This window comes from Paroedura picta, chromosome 12 (genome assembly GCF_049243985.1).
Source record: "Paroedura picta isolate Pp20150507F chromosome 12, Ppicta_v3.0, whole genome shotgun sequence".
Lineage (NCBI taxonomy): Eukaryota > Metazoa > Chordata > Lepidosauria > Squamata > Gekkonidae > Paroedura > Paroedura picta.
In genome coordinates, this window is record NC_135380.1 from 7,578,189 (window position 1) to 7,599,323 (window position 21,135).

The 21,135-nt window shown below is 46.2% G+C and overlaps 1 protein-coding gene and 1 long non-coding RNA gene across 8 annotated transcripts in view; one reads left to right on the plus strand and one right to left on the minus strand.

Annotated features, from left to right (window-relative positions):
* The window catches only part of LOC143821347 (protein CEPU-1-like), a 761,945-nt gene that overhangs the window by 28,531 nt on the left and 712,279 nt on the right, over positions 1-21,135 (minus strand). For all 7 annotated transcript variants that reach the window (XM_077305210.1, XM_077305209.1, XM_077305207.1 and 4 more), the window contains exons 5-7: positions 7,375-7,509; positions 4,548-4,668; positions 62-213 (exon numbers count right to left, since the gene is read on the minus strand). In XM_077305210.1, coding sequence (XP_077161325.1) covers positions 62-213; positions 4,548-4,668; positions 7,375-7,509 — 408 coding nt within the window. The remainder of the gene's footprint in view (positions 1-61; positions 214-4,547; positions 4,669-7,374; positions 7,510-21,135) is intronic.
* LOC143821349 (uncharacterized) lies at positions 11,009-20,291 on the plus strand. The gene is made up of 3 exons (XR_013225776.1): positions 11,009-11,564; positions 17,848-17,961; positions 19,663-20,291. It is a non-coding gene; the product is annotated as an uncharacterized LOC143821349 (long non-coding RNA).

Genomic DNA, 21,135 nt, shown 5'->3' on the forward strand with positions numbered 1-21,135 from the left:
CCCTCTCCCTCACCCCACGATCCCCTGCCGCTGAGACGGTGCTCCCACATGCCCTACTTACCGTACAGAATGATGCTGGCATTAGTGTTCCCTAGCTGGTTGTAAGCAACACAGGTGTAATTCCCGTAATCTTGTTCCGAAACGTTGAAGAAAGTCAAGCGGGAGAAGAAAGCTTTGTTTTCCACTTTCAAACCTTTCTGCCCTTCGATGAGCCTGAGGGGAGGGAGCATTGCAAACCAGGAGAGAGAAAGAAATAGGGAAGGATTCAGAATGAGAGTTTTTTAAAAGGAAGAAGAAGAGTTGGTACTTATATGATGCTTTTCTCTACCCAAAGGAGTCTTAAAGTGGCTTACAATCATCACCTTCTCTTTCCTCTCCCCATAACAGACACTATGTGATGGAGGTGAGGCTGAGAGAGCCCTGATATTACTGAAGTAGAAGAAGAGTTGGTTCTTCTATGATGCTTTTATCTACCCAAAGGAGGCTCAAAGCGGCTTACAGTTGCCTTCCCTTTCCTCTCCCCACAACAGACACCCTGTGAGGTGGGTGAGGCTGAGAGAGCCCTGATATTCCTGCTTGGTCAGAACAGCTTTATCAGTGCTGTGGTAAGCCCAAGGTCACCCACCTGGCTGCTTGTGGAGGAGCAAGGAATCAAATTGGCTCTCCAGATTAGAAGTCCGCGCTCCTAACCACTACACCAAGCGGGCTCTCTTAAATAGCAATCAGGGACGGTTTAAAGAAATTCTACTGCGGTCCGTTATCTGCGATCCATCCATGTACAACATTTTCATCGTAGGCCTTCGAAGTAAGAACATGTTACATAATGTTTTGATTGCCTCTCAACAACTACCCTGGGTTGGGCTGAAATAATAAACGTTTCGTTTATATACCTCCCCATCCCTGTTTTAAATCGATTAAAGTAAATGGTAAAACCACATAGCAATAAAATAGCAGACCTTTCTTAACTTCCAGTTATTCATCTCTCCATGGGGGTTAATCAGGGTTTGGGAGGGGTTCCTGTTAGTGGCTGTCTCCAGTTGCTGTTTGCCATGGGGATGTGAGCATTTGCTATGATCTGGCCTCAACCCTGGCAGAACAGCTCCATTTTGAAAGAGAGCGATTGGCCCAAAGTTACCCAGCAAGCTTCATGGCTCAGTGGGGATTCATATCCTGGTTGTCTCAATCTATGTCTTACACATTAAGCCAGGGGTCTCCAATTTAGTGTCTGGGGTCACCATGGGACCTGCCCAAACCTTTCATGGTGCCCACAAAGTTTTTTTTTAAAGCGGGTCAGGCCCCGGGGGGGGGGGGAGGTGGAGGCTTTGCCAATTAAAAGGCATCCTGGGAAACAGAGTTTAGTTGATTTTTAGACTGCCCTCGCAGCGAGCTGGCTTAGGACAGTGTACAACAAAACATAACATACAAATTACAATAGATAAAATTACACTTAAAAAATTAATTTAAATAAATAGTGGCGGATCAAACCAGCAATGGCACATTCGTATAATGTCTATTGTGGGTGTTGAATGGTGGGTGTTGGATTCTTCCAAAAATTCAGGGTGATTTGGGATGGATTGATGCATAGATAGATGGACAGATGAGTGGTAGGTAACTAGATGTTAATTAGATGGCAACCAGATGTTCATTAGATGTTAACTTTGGCCCCAACCAAAAGCCTGGCAGAAGAGCTCCGTCTTACAGGCTCTGCGGAACTGTACCAACTCTGACCTACCTCCTTGAGGCCAGGGACTACTAACAGGTTGGTATTTGAATAACGGAGTGATCTTTGGGAAGGGGGTGCAGATAGAGAGGTGGTCTCTCAGAGCCTCGACCTCAAATGCTGAAGAGTTATTATCACAGTTCTACATAACATTGCTCCCTGACATTTTATGGCTGGATCTGCCTCTGGCAGCAACCATTTTGTTGTGATCTCCTCCTTGTGAGAGAATTTCAAAGGTAACTGCCAGCTTGAAAAAGCTGAGGACCCTTCTCTAAACGTCGCTTAAAGAAGACTAGCTATAGATATGACTTTCAGGGTTCACACAATCTCCTTGTGAGATCATTTAACGGAACGCATGAATTCAGAATGGAATTGTTCTCTATTATGATTCTTTTAATATGACTGTATTTTTGCTGAGGGTCCCTTTTTGCAGCATTTTGCTGCCAGTTCCACAGATTCAATTGTATTCTTGTGTGGATGCCGTGGAGCTTTTACATGCAATTTAGATGGCATTTATACCTAAATAGAGGCAATTTATACAGATAGAATACATAAAATTATTGATGCACAAATAACATTTAAAATGTGTATATTTTACAGGGAACGTTTGGTGGCAGGGAGCAGAAAGCAATGTGAAAAGAGAGACAAATGGAATTGATTTGCACAAACAAATCAGAAACATCACGGGCTTTCTCCCGTTCTCTTAGGTTTTCTCAGCTGGGACTCTACTTTTGTGTTCCCTTGCTGCTGACAGAGAAACAAGGAAGCCAAGCGGTTTCAACTTTTGCATCCCAGCTCAGGAATGCTCTCCCATGAGGAGTCAACCAGTTGCAGAACCATATTTGGACACATTATTATTATTATTATTATTATTATTATTATTATTATTATTATTATTATTATTATTATTATTTATTTATTTATTTATTTCAAAAAAGAGAGGGTGGGAGAGAACATGGTGCTACCCTTGACCCTGACCCAGATATTGCAGGTGGCGCAAAATGAAGCCACTAGGGTCCTCATGAGGACCCTTTGGAGGCCACATATACAACCTTCCTTCCAATAGCTACACTGGTTGCCGGTTGAGTTCTGGATCAGGGTCAAGATTTTAGTACTGACCTTTAATTAACTCCCACCCATTTGGAAACACTTCCAGGACGGTCAAGAAACCCCAGGGATTCACAAAACCCTTGTTGAGAAAGCCTGGAGCAGAAATTTGGGCTCACATTGGGGGGGGGGGGGAAGTATCAGTAGATAAATAAACAGCCACAGCTCCTGGAAGCTGTGTGTTGAATTTGCTTGCTTCGCTTCAGCAATGAACAGACTCTCCCCAGCCATGCCAGACCCAAAGATGATGTTAGTGGTGGTACAAAATGCTTCTCAACTGGTACAAACTGCAAACTGGCTTCACCTGCAACAAAGGCGGACAGCTGGCAAAGAGGCAGGAAGCTGCTCGACAACTCTGCAATCAATATCCATGTCTGAAATTGGCGAGAGACAGCTGGGCCAGCTCAAAATCCCTGGATTTTACTGCTTCTTTCTCCTAACCTACAGCCCCTTCCCTGCTTAGGTAATTCATCTTCTTCATACATAGTCTGCCCCTTCCCTTTTCTTTTGTTCTACCCTCCCTTTAATTTTAACTTAGCTAATTTCTCCCAGCAGGTGCCCTGTTCTCCACTACCAAAGCCCTGGTTTGTTTTGATCCTGATGGACAGCTTGTAGTAGCTTCCCATTTGAATACCCCACTCAAAACACACAGCCTACAACTCCTTGAAGGATGGCTTAATGAAATGGGCAACAAATTGGGATTTGCATTCCAAACAGACCTCTTCACTACTGAGATAATAAGAAGGGGGAAGAAACCTGTGTCCAGCAATTTTCAGCAGGGGTTTTCACACCAAGAATAATTTGTTGTCCTTTTATTGTCTGGGAAAATCTGATAAATAATCCCCCACTTATGAATCTTGGAAGAATTATTACAGAGGAGTCTTCAGATGGCAATCAGCTTTGGCAAGGAGAACTGGCATTAAAGATAATTGCAAACTTTGCATACTGAGGAATGTTTTGGGGCAAAAGGGTCTGCACTGCCCACAAGTGTTACTCGCCTACTTCTTGTTCAGAAAATTAATGATGAATGAGACGCTGATTCAGAGTGGTGGCAGAGTGATGTAAGCAGCATTACAAATTTGGTCACCGCCCCACAAAGGCTACAGTTTCAATGTGGGAGACAGCAAAGTGAGGAATAAACAGGAGACACAAGGTAAAAATAGGCAAACGGGCCGAGACACTGTTTGGGGCTTGGGAACAAATCCCCATGGATCGGAACTCATACAAAGGTCAGCATCACAGAATCATAGAGTTGGAAGGGGCCATACAGGGCATCTAGTCCTACCCCCTGCTCAACGCAGGATCAGCCCAAAGCATCCTAAAGCAATCTGTCGCCAATAGCCCTGGTGACTGTAGGGAACTCTTGCACTCAGATGTGGTCAGCCTCCAAATCCCAGAGCCATGGGGCAATGTTAGGGATGGCTTTGACCTCTCTGCCCTGTTGATGGCCCTCCAGAGGATCAGATGGGCCCCATGTGAGACGGGATGCTGGACTAGATGGACCACTGGTCTGACCCAGCAGGGCTCTTCTGATGTTCTTACAAAATGCCTCCTCCCTTCATCTGTACTAGTTCAATAATGAAAATTTGGCAGAACCCACTTTATATCTCCCTTGACTGTGTAAGGCTGAGTTTTTACAGGGTCTTCAGGAGTTACTGGAAAACACATGGATGTTGTTCCAAATACCACATGCCAGAAACATCTGCACACATTTGTTTACCTTTTATCGTCTTTATACCACTGGAACTTGGCTGATGGAACGGCAGAGGCGTCACACTGGAGGATCCCCTTCTGTCCTACCGGAACGCCAGTGTTCTTGGCTCCTGAAATGTAGGGTGCATCTGTAGAGGAAGGAACAGTTCAGGGGGGTTTCTGCAGTGGCCCTGAAAAAGACCTTTATCCTATACTTGCATCTGTATTTGACAGCCAGCATAGTGTAGGGTAGCGATCCCCAACCTGTGGGTCGCGGACCACATGTGGTCCGTCAACTAATTGGAGGTGGGCCGCGAAGGACGCCCTCTCCCCCCCCGGCCCTTTACTTCACCCCCCCCCCGGCCCTTTACAACACACTTCGGGTGTCATTGTCTCCCATCACTCCCAGATGGGACTATCTCATTGCAGAGAAACAAGCTCAGGGTTCCCATTGATTTGTCATTGTCATGAGTTGAAATTTCCATGAAAATAAAACGTTCCTTATGTTCATTGTTGTGGCGTGCCTGTATCTTATTTTGAAGGGATGTTTAAACATTACCATAGCGATCAGAGAGCGTTAGGGCAGTGGCTGAGAGTAGAGGAGTAAACTACCCCCCATCCCACCGGGCCTCAGTAAAATTGTCAAGCGTTGAGTGGTCCCCGGTGATAAAAAGGTTGGGGACCACTGATATAGGGGTTAAAAGGTGGCAGGTTCTAATTTGGAGTGCTGGAGTTTGATTTCTTTTCATTCATTTATTTTGGGATTTTCGTTCCACCCCGTCTTTGGAAACGCAGGGCGTATTACACCGACAAAATCCCTGTATAAATCTCAAAGGTTAATAACAATTAAAGTCAACTCTATGGTACATTAAAACCGTACCTATAAAATAATAAAATATTAATATTTCATATTAAAATATTAAATATTAAATTGCCCATTGTGCCTTCTTTCATGGGGCTGGGTGGTGGGTGGGAATGTTCAAAACTGCATTGCGGATTTGCAGCCTGGTAGGTTTGGGCAGAGAGGCCAGCATTTTCTGATGTTACTATCAGACCTCAGCCATAGGCCTGGTGGAAAAGCTGTTTTACAAGCCCCGAGGAACTGCTGGAGATCCTGCAGGGCTCTGATCTGATTTGGCAGAGCTCTCCATCAGTCTGGGGCCAGAAGCAAAAAGGCCAGGGACCCTGAGCAGATTTTCCTCAATTGAACGTTTGATGCCTTACTCCTCCACATGCAGCCAGCTGGGTGACCTTGGGCTACTCAGAATTCTCTTAGAACTGTTCTAACGCAGTCTCTCATTCTGGCCCACCTACCTCACAGGGGGGAGGAAGGGGAAAGTGTTTGTAAGCTGCTTTCAAGTAGTGAAGAGCAGGGTACTACAAACAGCTCTTCTTCTTCTGCATCATTTTTTTTCTCTTCCTCACCAAAATGAACAGCTTGAGGCAGATGTTTCCTTTCTCACCTGAGCTCACAGACAGCCCCTGATGTGGCAAAGCAGCATCCACACTCTCATGCTCAGTGCTTAGAAGCAAATGAGATGTTCTTTTGCAAGGCTGCCATGGAATCATGCTGCAGATGCAAGTCCCTGTGGCCACCCATGCAAAAAAAAAACAAACAAAACCACACATATGGGCCCCATTCTGACTGGTACTGTGGTGGAGGGGATGAGAGATACCTTTCCCTCCATGCTCTTTCCAGCAGCTGGAATAACCCACAGCCTCCGGATCTTTTTGGCTGCTGAAAAGGGCATGGGAGGAGGGGGGAGCCGGAATCGCCTCTTCCCCCTGAGCCTGTCCAGATCAGAATCAGGTTCATCTGTATTTTTTACACACAAGTTGCCCCCAGAGACTTGCAGCTGCAGTAAAAGACCGCAAGTCTCCATGGTGAACTTGTCAAAGAAGTAACGTCTCATTGGCCTCTTAAGAGGCTGCTTAATGGACATATCAACAGAATGGGAAAAGTGCATGGAGATTTACTCTTTCTGGTCTCAGTCAAAGCAGTCTCCAGGTCCACAATAATTGGCTTCCCCTCACATTTCTTTTGGTTGAAAAAAGCGAATGCATGTCCAAGCAAGCAGGCTCCTGTTTATAAAAACAGATACTCCCACTAAACAGTTTGTGTAGGGTTGTGGCAATAAAGACAGGAAGTGTTATGGGTGGGTGGCAGTAATTAAAAAAGGCAAATGCTATAATGGAGATTATTTGGAAGGGGTATCAGCCAGTATCATAATGTCCCAGTATAAATCTATGGACAGGCTCTTTTGGATACTGTGCAAAGATTTGAAGAAAAAGAAGAAGGAGAAGAGTTGGTTCTTATACGCCACTTTTCTCAACCAGAAGGAGTCTCAAAGCAGCTTACAATCCCCTTCCCTTTCCTCTCCCCACAACAGACACCTTGTGAAGGAGGTGAGGCTGAGACAGCCCCTGATATTACTGAAGATGAAGAGGAGTTGGTTCTTATATGCCACTTTTCTCAACCAGAAGGAGTCTCTCAAAGCAGCTTACAATCCCCTTCCCTTTCCTCTCCCCACAACAGACACCTTGTGAAGGAGATGAGGCTGAGAGAGCCCTGATATTACTGCTCCGTCAAAACAGCTTTATCAGAGCTGTGGCGAGCCCAAGGTCACCTAGCTGAGGGCATATGGGGGAGCAGGGAGTGAAACCCACCTTGCCAGATTAGAAGTCTGCACTCCTAACCACAACACCAAGCTGGCTCTCCACACCTCAAAAAAGACATTGTCACATTGGGAAAGGGGCTGGAACAGATAAAAGGAAGTCCTTCTATACCCAGAGAGCCATTCATGCATGGAATCCTGGTTCCTCCCACCATAGGCTGAGAACGCAACAGCACTTACAGTTCACAGTGACGTTGACTCTTCGCACCACGGGAGGTGACACGTCATTGGAGGCGCTGCACTCGTAGGCTCCCGACTGCTCCCGGGTGATGGCCGTGATCTCCAGGTATTCGTCTTCACTCAGGAATCCCTCTGCTGCAGAGGGCCAAAGAGAGAAAACAACAGCCATAGAATAGGTGGCACAGTGGAGGGCTCAACAGACCGTGGTGTTTTCCTGGCCAGATGCTGATGGGGCTCCCTGATACGGCGCTTAGAATGATCCCATCTGCTTGTCTGTATGGGTACCTTGATGTGCCAGAAAGAAACTATAGACTGTTCCACCCTTCCACATCAAGATACCTATACATAGATGAAGGGCAAGGCAGCCAACCTTGGCAGTGTGCCATAGGTAATTTAGGTGTGTAGGACACCAATCTGGCTTGTTCTATGGGCAAGAGGTTTCCTTCATTGTCAAGAGAGGAGGAGAGCTAGGTCCTGAGGCAGGGGTAGTCAAACTGCGGCCCTCCAGATGTTCATGGACTACGATTCCCATGAGCCCCTGCCAGCGAACGCTGGCAGGGGCTCATGGGAATTGTAGTCCATGAACATCTGGAGGGCCGCAGTTTGACTACCCCTGTGAGGCCTACAAATAGACCCAGGGGACACTCTTAAAGATCACTCTGCATACATTCATTTCCCTTCCCAGACACTCGAGTAGTAGCGGCACGCGAACCGAAACAGCCTCAAAAGCAGCCACATTTGCAAAAGTGTGCAACCATTGCAGTGCAACCAAAGCATGTTTACTTAGAAGTAAGTGTCATTCAGCTCCACAGGGATTCCTCACTAGCAAGTTAGTTTAGGATAGCAGCTTTGGATCTGCATCAGCTTTAAACTCTTCCTGCTCCCAGAGCAGTGATCTGAATTACGCTGGGCATATAAGAAATGGCCCCTAAAGCCAAGCACAACTCATCTCTTCCAGCCGTCCCTCTCATGATCTGCCTAAGGTCACAGAACTGGAAGGAAGGAAGGAAGGAAGGAAGGAAGGAAGGAAGGAAGGAAGGAAGGAAGGAAGGAAGGAAGGAAGGAAGGAAGGAAGGAAGGAAGGAAGGAAGGAAGGAAGGGGGAGATGGAGGGTGGGAGAAGGGAGGGAGGGGGAGAGGAAGGAAGGAAGGAAGGAAGGAAGGAAGGAAGGAAGGAAGGAAGGAAGGAAGGAAGGAAGGAAGGAAGGAAGGGGGAGATGGAGGGTGGGAGAAGGGAGGGAGGGGGAGAGGAAGGAAGGAAGGAAGGAAGAGGGAGGGTGGGAGAAGGGAGGGAGGGGGAGAGGAAGGAAGGAAGGAAGGAAGGAAGGAAGGAAGGAAGGAAGGAAGGAAGGAAGGAAGGAAGGAAGGAAGAAAGAAAGAACGAACCCCTAGTTCTTTTAATGATCTTTTCAGAGAAGGGTGATGGGGGAAGAAAAACACAGATGGAGCCTTTTTTACTCCCCGCCCCCCCCCTCTTAAAATCTCTTCATCTCCTCTTATCAGATCTGTTGCAGACGGGGTGTTGTAATTACTGAGCAAAGCAACTCGGAGAACAGAGTCACACTTAATATTCCTATTAATTTTAAATGGTAGTCCTTGGTACATATGTGTGGCAATTGGTGTCACATTTTAATTAGGCTTGCCCTACACCATCTGAAATTAATAATAGCTCGAATTACCAGTGTAATTTATAAATTAACATTGCTGCAGCATTAGGAAATAAATTAGCTCCGGACAGCTGTTTTTAGCATTGGATGACAACGGCGGGGAAGGAATAAAACGGGGAAGGACGCCCCCCCACACACACACACACATAGCCACAAGCACATTCTCTCAGGAGACCAAAGCCTCTGACAACCCAAGGCCGCGGGTCATGCAACATCTTACAAGGTAAGCAATTATGCTGGAGTCCCATTAAAGGTGATGGTATGCTCATGGTGCATGGCTGCAGCACAGCCAAGAATACGCGTCATGCAGACCAGTTTCAAACAGAATATTAACAACAACAACAAAAAGCTACAATTCTTAGTTCTCCCAGACAGGTTTGACTAATGGATATTGCCATAGGATTCCCGCACATATGATCAGAGTTATGCCTTAAATGCCAGCTTCGTAGTCTGTGCTAATTAAAAACATAAGAAGAGCCCTGATGACCCAAGCCAAATAAAGCAAATAATCCACATTGGTCATAGCCAGCCCCCTTCTTGGGTGGGGATGCCGGGTTTCCAGGTGAGCTTTCAAAGATGCCTTTAAAAAGCACTGTTTTCCTCCATGACAAACAGAAACTTTGTTGATTCTCTTTTCCAAGCCCAAATATCTATGGCAGTGATCCATAGAAGAGATCTATAGAAATGCTCTAAAGCCCCTCCTCCCGATGTTCCAGCATAGGATATTCAACCTGGAAGTATGGCAGACAGGAGGTAGGTTTAGTGTGCATTCGGAAGGATGGGGATCATTTTTAATGTTATTATTTACATTTGTATTTTATGTTATGAATTACTGTTGTGAGCCCCCATAAGTTGGCTGGCCAAGAGAGCAGCATACAAATTCAATGAATGAATGAATGAATGAATGAATGAATGAATGAATGAATGAATGAATGAATGAATGAATGAATGAATGAATGAATGAATGAATGAATGAATCCTATGAACGTTTTTTGGGGAGTAACTCCCAATGTAAGGGAGTTTTACTTCTTAGTAATTACTTCTTAGTAAAGAATTACTTCTTAGTAAACCTGATTAGCTTTGCTCCCTGTGTGTATTTTAAGTGGTAAAAGCTGGGGGTTTTAAATTCAGAAACTTTTATCCATTTACAATGAAACCTCCTTCAAATAAGTAACTTCCTGAAGTTATTCTCACCCTCCAAGCACTCTTTTCCTAATTAAAGTAGCTAAAAGAGGATTTTGCTGGGATTTCTGAAGTATAAAAGTAACTTCCCCTTCATCCAGTTGTGACTAACTTATGGTGACCCTGTGGAATTTTCAAGGAAAGAGACGTTCAAAGGTGATTTGCCATTTCCTGTCTCTGAGGTCATTTCCTGCCTTTGGTGGTCTTCCCTCCAAATACAGACCAGGGCTGACCCTATTTTAACTTCTGAGGTCTGATGAGATCAGGAGTAGGAAACCAACCAGACAAAGCAGTGGGGCCTTTGGAAGACCAAGGAACTCCTATTCGCTACATCAAGCTGGCTCTGTATAGCCTGTATGCCCACTCCAACTCTATGATTCATTCTGCTTTGAATACTTAAAAAAAAAAACAGAGTTAAATGTGAATTAACACAAAAACTCCCACATTCACAGTCACAGAGAGAGGGACTCTCAGTGGGCCCTGTACAGAGCCTGCCTATCCCAGACACTCGAAAGAGGCCGAACTGAGCTGCTTGACGTAATTGGCATCTTTGTAGCACCATGATGAATGGCTAACATCTGGATGCCTCCCAGGTCCAGGGGCTGGAATTCCCTTCAGAATAGCTCACAGTGGGGAGAAAATGCTGAGCTCATCAGTTCTGAGCATAACCGAAGGGCAAAATGCAAAAGCGCTACCCCTAAATCAATATCCTTTGGAGAGAGAGAAAGAGAGAGGCGTACGAAACCGTAGTTTGATATTCCACAAGCTTCCTGGAATAGACTGAAGCAGAAAAATGGGGAAAGAATCCCTTTACGGCTGACCTAGAATCAGTTTTCAGCAGCGCAGTTGTGATCTGGTGATAAAGTGAGCAGGCAGTCGACGGTCGGGAGGCAGCCCGTGCGGAAATCCCTCTCCAGTTTATGAAAAAAGGCAGCAATAACTCGCTTGTCTGTCTCCTCATAATGGACACCTCCGCCCATCTCCAAGTGGATGCAGACCATTCAGCGTGTCTCTGTGCCACAAGCTCGAACTGTTGGGAAGGCCCCGGAACCTCATTTTGAAGCTTGCTGCTTGTTCCTGCGGTCCGAGGCTGAAGCTCTCAGTTTCAGGTTTCATTAGCATAACACAGTCGACGTGATGAAAAAAGAACTGCAAGAGTCGTCAGGAAAGCTCCGCAATAAAAGCTCCCCGTCTCTTTCTGTTCTAGGGGAGTTCAGCTGATTGACACCAGTGGATGAAGAGTCCAGCCTGGAGAACTGATCGGGCACGGTCAAGGTCACCGAGGAAGGATTCATTACCCTTTCATCCATTCTTTTCATTGCTCTGCTGCCCAGTGGCAAAGGTAGGATCTGTTCAAGGCATGTTTATTAAAGGGGGGGAGGGAGAGGAGGAATTCTGGACAACATATGAAAGACAGAGACAGAGACAGAGACAGAGACAGAGACAGAGACAGAGACAGAGACAGAGACAGAGACAGAGACAGAGACAGATTCGAAACCAGGGCAGCATTTCAATATCTTCAGGATAAAAGCTGGTTGGACTTTAAGGGTCTGCTAGACTCAAATTCAGCTCTTGCATTGCAGTCCAGTAGGGCTGCCCTCCCTCCTGAAACTGAACCAGAAAAGTTACCATGAGTGACGGTTGCCATACTCCAGGTGGGCCCAGAAATCTCCAACGACAGACAGAAATCAGGTTCCCTGGAGAAAACGGCAGCTTTGGAGTTTGGACTTCCAGCTAAGATGCTTCCCCTGTCTAACCCCGGTCTTGCCCAGGCTCCACCTCTAAATCCCCAAGAGTTTCCCAACCCGGAGTTGGCAACCTTTTTGTAAGCACACAACTAGTCAGAGTCCATAAAGGAAGCCAGCCACCACGTGGTCAGTTTTCTGAGTTTAGGGGAAGTGGGTTATCTGCCTAGGGAGGGAGGGGGGACTGAACTCTGTTGCAGAGGAAAGGAAATGGTCAAGTGCCACCACAAGTGACAACCAGATGCCAAGGTAGACAGTAGGTGTGCCAGTTCTAAGTCGAGAAATAACTGGAAAGTTTGGGAGTGGAGCCTGGACCAGAAGATCAGAGAACTGTTTATGAGTAACTCCGACAGAGGCTGATAACAGAATTGTAGCCTTACCCTAGCTTCAGTGAATTGCCTAGGGGAGGGGTTACCCAATTCATACTTGCTTTGGCTACTGATGAGGAGCACTGGAAATCACTCTGAGAGGCAGGTGGGGCTGAGACAGTTTTGAGAAAACTGGGACTGACCAAAGGTTTCATGCGGAGGGGGAGTGGGAAATCAAATATTATTCTACATATATTAGAGTCCACTGCTCTTAAGCACTCTTAACCACACTGACTCTCTCGTAATAGGTTACACAGAGAGAGAGAGATGAAGCAATAGCTAGGACAGGGGTAGTCAAACTGCGGCCCTCCAGATGCCCATGGACTACAATTCCCATGATCCCCTGCCAGCATTTGCTGGCAGGGGCTCATGGGAATTGTAGTCCATGGACATCTGGAGGGCCGCAGTTTGACTACCTCTGAGCTAGGATATTATTTATTTATTTATTTATTTATTTATTTATTTATTTATTTATTTATTTATTTATTTATTTATTTATTTATATTTATATACCATCCTCCCTGAAGGCTCAGGGCGGCTCACATAAAACAGAAACAATACAGATAACTTAGATGATTAACAATAATAAAGTGAGAACAACAAGCAACACAGAACAGTAGAAAAATATGGAAAACGTTAATTTAATGCATACTGATAGCTCAGTGGGTTGGGCGGAACTGTAGTGGGTGCCATAGGAGGGAGGCACAGGGGGAGGGCCCTAGGGAAGTAGTGGGACCAAATGCCTGGTGGAGGAGCTCCCTTTTGCAGGCCCTGTGGAACTGTTCTAGTTTCTATCAGGGCCCTGATCTCCTCTGGGAGCTCGTTCCACCAGGTGGGGGCCAGGATGGAGAAAGCTCTGGCCCTGATTGAGGTCAAGTGAGCTTCCTTGGGGCCAGGGATCACCAGGAAGTTGGAAGTGCTAGAGCGTAAGGCTCTTTGGAGGGGGGGGGTGTAAGCAGAGAGGTGATCCCTCAGGTACACTGGGCCCAGACCGTGTATGGCCTTAAAGGTGATAACCAGAACCTTAAGTCTGAGCTGGAATTCAACTGGGAGCCAGTGCGACTGCAACATGTGACCAATCCTCTAGTCCAGGGTTAGTCAACCTGTGGTCCTCCAGATGTCCATGGGCTACAATTCCCATGAGCCCCTGCCAGCGTTTGCTGGCAGGGGCTCATGGGAATTGTAGCCCATGGACATCTGGAGGACCACAGGTTGACTACCCCTGATCTAGGCCTTCTTTCCCCAGCAGCAGCCATCCTTCAGGGAGAACCCCTCAAGAAGGTCTTGAGGAAAAAAACAGAATCTTCTCTCACATTGTTGTTATTGCCTTCTTCAAATAATCCATGGAAACGAAAGCCGTATTTTGATGGACGCAAGAATGGTAAATAAAACCTGAGGCCATAAAGGCTTCAAACCGCAACCCCTCGCCCCCAATCATCTGAGACCATTTACATGTTCTGGCTACCAAATAGAAACAGGAGTCCGGCTCTGAGCGGAATGTTTATTGACTGGCTTTCGGTCTCTGGAATAAATTATTATCTTTCGCCTGCACCTCTTTGCCCCTATAAAATGAGATTTAATAATACCATAGCTGCAGCCTCCCCTACTGGAGACTACTAGCCATTTTATTTGTCCACGGAGGCAGGCGTAGATTGAGAGTAATTGTTCAAATGCCAGGGCCTCTGCATTTTTGGCCTATTTATATTGGGAAGTCTCGTTGAGGCTTGCAGACCAATCTTGTGCATTAGTGACCGCCAGGAACAGAGGAAACAAATAGGCTGGACCCAGGGAACTGAACAGGGGTTAAGCAAACACAATCTATATACACGGCGCCAGCTGCAGTAGAAAGCAATGGGGCACCTTAGAAGGGGCCGGCTGAAGAGGTCTCCCAGGGAGGCAGAGCCAAGAAGATATATTTCATTTACTAACAAGGTGAGGTGGCCAGGTTGATAAGGTGGCTCGGTTATACCCTGGTATTTTGCATCTGTTCTAAGACGGTGGCTATTGGTAAGATCACCAGTAGCACAATACATGTGCCTGAGGCAGGATGTGCTTGAACGTTGGGAAATTTTGGAAGTGGAGTCTCGGGAAGCATAGCTTGGAGAGGGACCTCAGCAGGGTCTAGTGCAGGGTTGCGAACCTGCAGGTGATGGCTGAAGACAGATCAGTTCACCTGGAGAAAATGGCCACCTTGGAAGGTGATGACTCTAGGCTTCCCTCTGACCATGCCTGGTGCTTCTCGGTCAAAAATCTGCTGGTGTTTTCCAACCCAGAGCTGGAAAATGTGTCGCAAAGCCACATGCAGTCCATTTTCCAAAACAGCCATTTCCTTCAGGGGATCTGATCTCTTGTCATCTGAAGAGCAGTTAGAATGCCAAGAGATCTCCAGGTCCCACCTGGAGTCTGGCAACAATGGGTATCATGCCACTGAGAGCCACAAAGGTGAGGGATAAAACCGTATATAGAAAAAAATAGCAACAATTTTATTATCAGAGCTCAAAGTGTTTCAAAACCACAAAAGAATATCTCATCTATTGGGCACTCACGAAGCATCTCCGTGTGTATACCGCTAATTTATTGATTGATTTATGTTATGATTACATTTATATACCGCTGCTCCCTGCAAAAGCAGGAGGTTCACAGCATAAGACAATAAAACATCAACCGTAAAACCATTGAAAACATCTAACATTATCACAATAAAACAACGAACCCCCCCAGAAACCCCAATAAAATCAAGGAGGTGGTCAAAATCCTTCTGCTGCAGCTGTAACCAGTATGGGCCGGGAAATTGGGAATGATAGAGAAAAAGAAACTAAGGGGTAGAACAAACAGCAGGTCTTGGCCGGTCTAATACCTTGGCTTACGACCCGAGGGAGGGGGGAGATACCAGATTTAAATCCCTGCTACTCATTGCATCCAGCCTCCACCAAATGCCTGGGAGAAGAGCCAACAAGTTCAGACTTAATGCATTTTGATCACACTGATTTTCATCAGACGTCACTATATAGATACACTCAGTTACAAAGGGGGCAAAAATCAATTTTCAACAGGGGGCAAATACTTCTTCAGTCTCTCGCTTTGGATCTTTTCGCAGAGAAACAAACAGCAGGATTTGTTTATTTAGTTATTTATTTATTTAATTATATTTTCCACTACCCATGGGAGGAACAGAAATATATGCCGGCTGAGAATTCTGCCTGGCCCATGACAATCAATATGGATATGTTGCAGGGCCAGAACCAGAAATGGTACCTGCTAAATGGATTCAGAGTGAGGTCTTTTTCCCATAGAAGTTCATGAGACCCTGTCTGCGATGCCTTGGTTTTGGATTTTTCCTGCACTCCTGACCTTCCACCAACTATGCAAAGCTGCATTATTCAGGAGGGTTTTTCTATGCAAACAACAGATTTCCACTATACTAAATGATTCACAAAGTTACTTGGCAAAAATGTTCGGAACTGTGGTGTACAATGACTGTATATTGCGAAAACGAGGGCACTGCTATGCAATTGGGGTGCTCTTTCCTGTGTCATGTTAATACTTAAGCTTTGATTTGGTTGTGTTTTTAGCCTTCTGGTTGGTTCTGCAACCCTAATCCTACTGCACTGTTTATTTGAATGTCTTGCCTTGTGAACTGTAGAGACTCACTCTGTGGAATCCGCCTTGTGTCCAAGTGAAAAAGATAGCTAGCAAAACAGGGAGGGATGAAGGAAGGAAGGAAGGAAGGAATAGTGTCCAGGATAGAGGAAGGAAGGAAGGAAGGAAGGAAGGAAGGAAGGAAGGTCACACAGCCTGGAGGACCTGAAGAGAAACCCCACAACAACCAGTTGACTCTGGCCACGGAAGCCATCGACTATTCCTTCAGTCCTAATCGACACCAAATCTGGCCTGGAGACTAACTAGCACTCCTGTGAAGTTCTCCTCGCATCAGTGTGACATGATGCCTTGTAGTAATAGCATTCATACATGTCAGTAATAAATGAAGCACTACTTAAATCCCTATTCCTGTGAAATTGATGAACAATGCTTATGCAAACCCTAAGGGTGTAAGTACATTTCAGCCTGGAAAAAGCAATTCCTATTAGTCTTCAACCTTCCATTAACAATTTGCCAGGGTGGATGAGTCACAGTAATTGCCAAAAGCCTAATGAAAATCTGTAGACTGTGCATTACAGACTTCACCATTTCAAACGATACTCTAGAATTGGGGACAAGAGGCCTTTTCTTTCCACGGATGCTCCTTTATCGTTCTGCTTCCTGTTCCAGAAGGCATTCTGAAATTAATTCTGGGGCTGGAAGTTTTTGCAACATGCACTAACTTGCCATTGATTTTTATCCACCTCACAGATGACTGTGGTGTGTGCATGTACCAATTTTATTTTTAAAGACGTTCATTAGATCTGACAGGTGATAGCATCGCATTTTTGTCTGCAGTGTTTTACTGAGGGGCAAGAAGCAAAAAGAACTTTGATACAGCCGATTGTCCTATTAATATGAATTTCTTTACGTGCAGAGGGTGGTATAGTAGTTAAGGGCCGTCGGCTTCTAATCTGGTGAGCCGGGTTTGATACCCCACTCCTCTACGTGCAGCCAGCCGGGGGACCTTGGGCTAGTTACAGTTTTGTTAGAGGGGTTCTTGCAGAGCAGTTCTGTCAGAGCTCCCTCAGCCCCACCGACCTCACAGGGTGTCTGTTGTGGGGATAGGAAGGGAAGGCAATTGGATGTTGCTTTGAGACTCCATCGAGGGTATAAAAAAAAATAACTCTTCTTCTTAGGCAGTGAACCGGTGAGGAGACAAAGACTGCCATATCCAGTTTGGGGATCTTGTGGGTAGAGCCTGAGGAGGGCAGGGGGTCAGAGGGGTCTATTGCTGTAGAGTCCACCTTCCAAAGCAGTCATTTCCTCCAGGGGAATGGGTCTACATTTCCTCGAGATCCACTGTAATCCTCGGAGATTCCACCTGTTGTTGTTGTTAGGTGCGAAGTGGTGTCCGACCCATCGCGATCCAATCCTCCAGGCCTTCCTGCCCTCTACCATTCCCCGGAGTCCATTTAAGTTTGCACCTACTGCTTCAGTGACTCCATCCAGCCACCTCTTTCCCTGTCGTCCCCTTCTTCTTTTGCCCTGAATCGCTCCCAGCTTTAGGCTCTTCTCCAGGGAGTCCTTCCTTCTCATGAGGTGGCCAAAGTATTTGAGTTTCATCTTCAGGATCTGGCCTTCTAAGGAGCAGTCAGGGCTGATCTCCTCTAGGACTGACCGGTTTGTTCGCCTTGCAGTCCAAGGGACTCGCAAGAGTCTTCTCCAGCACCAGAGTTCAAAAGCCTCAATTCTTTGACGCTCGGCCTTCCTTATGGTCCTACTTTCACAGCCATAAATCGCAACTGGGAATACCATAGCCTTGACTAAACGCACTTTTGGCAGGGTGATGTCTCTGCTTTTTAGGATGCTGTCTAGATTTGCCATAGCTTTCCTCCCCAGGAGCAAGCGTCTTTTATTTTCTTTGCTGCAGTGATCTTGGAGCCCAGGAAAACATCGATCCTTGAAGGGGGAGATTCCACCTAGAAGTTGGCAATTCCGTGGGGAGCTGCGGTATGGGGCGCCAAATTTGAAACCTCCACCTGTGGTGAGTGGAGTCTTTACGGGAGCTTCACACACCCTTCCAGTCCGCTTTCCGGGCACCTCCCAGCTGGGATTTACTGCGTGAAATGGCAAAACCCACTCGCAGCCGGTAGCTGAAGTGGATTGAAACAGCATTATTTAGCACGTGCAAACATGGCAACAGGGCCCATGATGCTTTGGGCATGCCAGGAGACAAAGGGAGCCAAGCCTCCCGCCCCTTCCCCAAGGACAGCTCTCTTATCACCGCAGGCAAAGCATCAGGTTGGAGCCTTTAATAGCTGCTCCTTGAAAGACACACTCCTGAGAGCTTCCCTGCTGTCACGATCAGGCCTTGTTCAATTCCTCCTCGTCGGAGCAGCTTTTGTGAACTTTTTAAAAGGATACCTCTGTAAGGGTGCAATTAGGGGTTGAAATACTGCAGGAATTAATATTAAGATCACTCATTCCTCAGGGCTGCGGAAGCTGGCACAGTCAGCTCGGGTTATTATTACTATTAATAATAATAGTAATAGAACATAGACTGGGAAATTGAACTGGCAAGAGTCAGTTTTCATCAAATACACATTCCTCATTCACCGGCTAATTGCACAAAAGAGCTATTGATTCGCCTTAGTAAATGAAATTCCACCTCTTTTCTCTTGCTGCTGATTAGGAGTGTGCGTGTGTGTGTGTGGGTCTTGTGGGTACGTCTGTGCGTGTGCGCACAGATTCACACTGCCGGGGTCGGTGGGGGAAGCTATAGCAGGTTTACTGTCACCCCAGGATGGTTTTGAACAGACATTCGCTCTTTGCTGGTAGAGGGAGAATACTCCTTCCCTCCCCTGCAAAAATAGAGATGTTGCCAAAATAATTACCTGGTTTAGAAATATGAATATGTCCCCTATGTGACATTTAGCCGTATTATGAATTGAGCATCAATTCCCTGAGAAGATCTTCTCTGGCTTGGAACAAAGCATTAGGTTCGGCATATGCTGGGTAGGTATTTCTCACAGGGCAGCCCTCTCAGACCTCTCTCAGCCCCACCTCCCTCACAGGGTGTCTAGTGTGGGGAGAGGAAGGGAAAAGTGTTTGTAAGCTGCTCTGGGGCTCCTTCAGGTAGTGAAAAGCGGGATTTTAAAAACCTGCTCTTCTTCTTCTTCTTCTTCTTCTTCTTCTTCTTCTTCTTCTTCTACTACTACTACTACTACTACTACTACTACTACTACTACTACTACTACTACTACTACTACGATCTTGAAGCTAGACCCTGCTGAGGGGGTAGTTGGGAGGAGTCTCCAGTAAAACTGATCCTCTTTGTCTGGGAATCGGTTGGAAAAACATGAGATCACCAGGCTTCACCTGGAGGCTGGCAATCCAAGTCAAATATATTCAGATCTAGGATCTTGCCAGCTTTTAGCTTTGGTGTGGGGGTCCGAGTAGTTCTCCATTATAACTGGGCTGAGTGCTACAATTCCCAAGGAGCAAAAGGGTAGCGAGCCAGGACGGAATTTGAAATGGTGGGAAACTTAGTATGAAAGCTCTGAATTGCTGAGCTGATTCTCAGGGGCGTACATAGCCAATTTGGTGCTTGGGGCAATGAGTGGGCTTGGTGACATGGGCGCAGGGCATGGCGATGCAGGGGTGCAGGCAGCTGCTCCACCAGCTGTACACCCCATGCATTTCCTCTGCCAGCCCACTAACCCTGTGTGTTCTCTCTGCCTGTCAGCCTGCCCTGCAAATATTCTCCACTCATCCACCCTGCACATCTCCTCCATCCGCCCACCTCGTGTGACTCCTCCAGCCTGTCCCATGAATCTCCTCCTGCATCTTCTCTACTGGCCAACCCACTCACCACCGAGGAACCTGGCCCTAGGAGTCCTCCTACGCCCCCCTCAGCCGGCAGCTGGGCCATGCACCTTGTTTTCCATACCCTGGAGAAGCTACCACTAATTCTGACTCAAGCTTAGAGGAGCTCACTCATCATTAACTAATTTTCTTGCTTGTACACAACTAACCTTTCGGGGATATGGATCTAGCTCAGCAAGAGATCAGTCACCCAATGGAAGGGCTGATGGGGGGAAAAACAGGAAGAGAAGTTAAGTGCATTTGAAGGTGAAGTCTTGTTCTTGGAGCCATAGCCTGGCAACCCCAGTCAAGGGGATGCAAGAACTCTTCCCGAGCAACTCTTTGGATGCTTTACGGTTTGTCAAAGGAGACGACTCACCTATCTACCAGCTGTCTGATGAAACGTTATAGATTCTGTCTCACAAACTTCAACGTCAGGGGAGAAAAAGCACCGGAATACATGTTGCAGAGATGTTCATGCCGATATTAACTGGCATTGCAATAAAGGCTTTAGAAGGTTTTCTAACTTCATGTTTTTTTTTAAACCGTGGTTTCCTCCACCTGTCTTTGCATGCATTTTCAGTTGCTAGCTAAACATCGCCTTGATTTACAACACACTGCAACACACATCAATGCCAAGAGGTTGCTAGTGGTGCAGAGGCATTATTGTGGTGCAGTTAACACAGCATCGGAGGGATACCCTATTTGAAGGCCCCAGAGATACAATTAAGATCAAGATATTGTTCCTTGGTTAGGATCAGCAGAGTTGGGTTGGGGGAATTATTGTTTTGCCGCCATCTTGTAATTCTGGGATATTGTGATTATTGTTTTTGTTGTTTTAATGGGATTTTAATGGGATATAATTTTTTTATGGTTTTATCTGTAAGACACCGCGAGGTGACATTGTTGTGAGAGGCAGGGTATAAATATAAAAATAAATAAACTGAAAAGGAAGGATTTGGGTGTTGGATCGGTGAAAAGTGTCTGAATTTTGAGCCTTCCCACTCCAAAGTAATCCTAGTGCTCCTTCCACTGGAACCTGAAATGACTTCTTACACATTGGCAAGGTTTTTATGCGCTCATCCTAGTGGTATCAACCTCAAAACTGGGGCTGACTTTCTTCGGGAATAACAACTGATCTTCAGACTACAGAGATTAGTTCTCCTGGAGGAAACAACAACTTTGGAGGAATACACCATAGCATACCAAAGAGTCTAGAAGAAACAGAAAGAACGTTAACACATCACCGCTGACCTTCCTCTCAGAGATCAGTTCTCCTGCAAGAAATCACAGCATTGGAGGGATACACGATGGCATACCATAGACTCCCGAGTCTGAAGAGGAGTCAACAAGG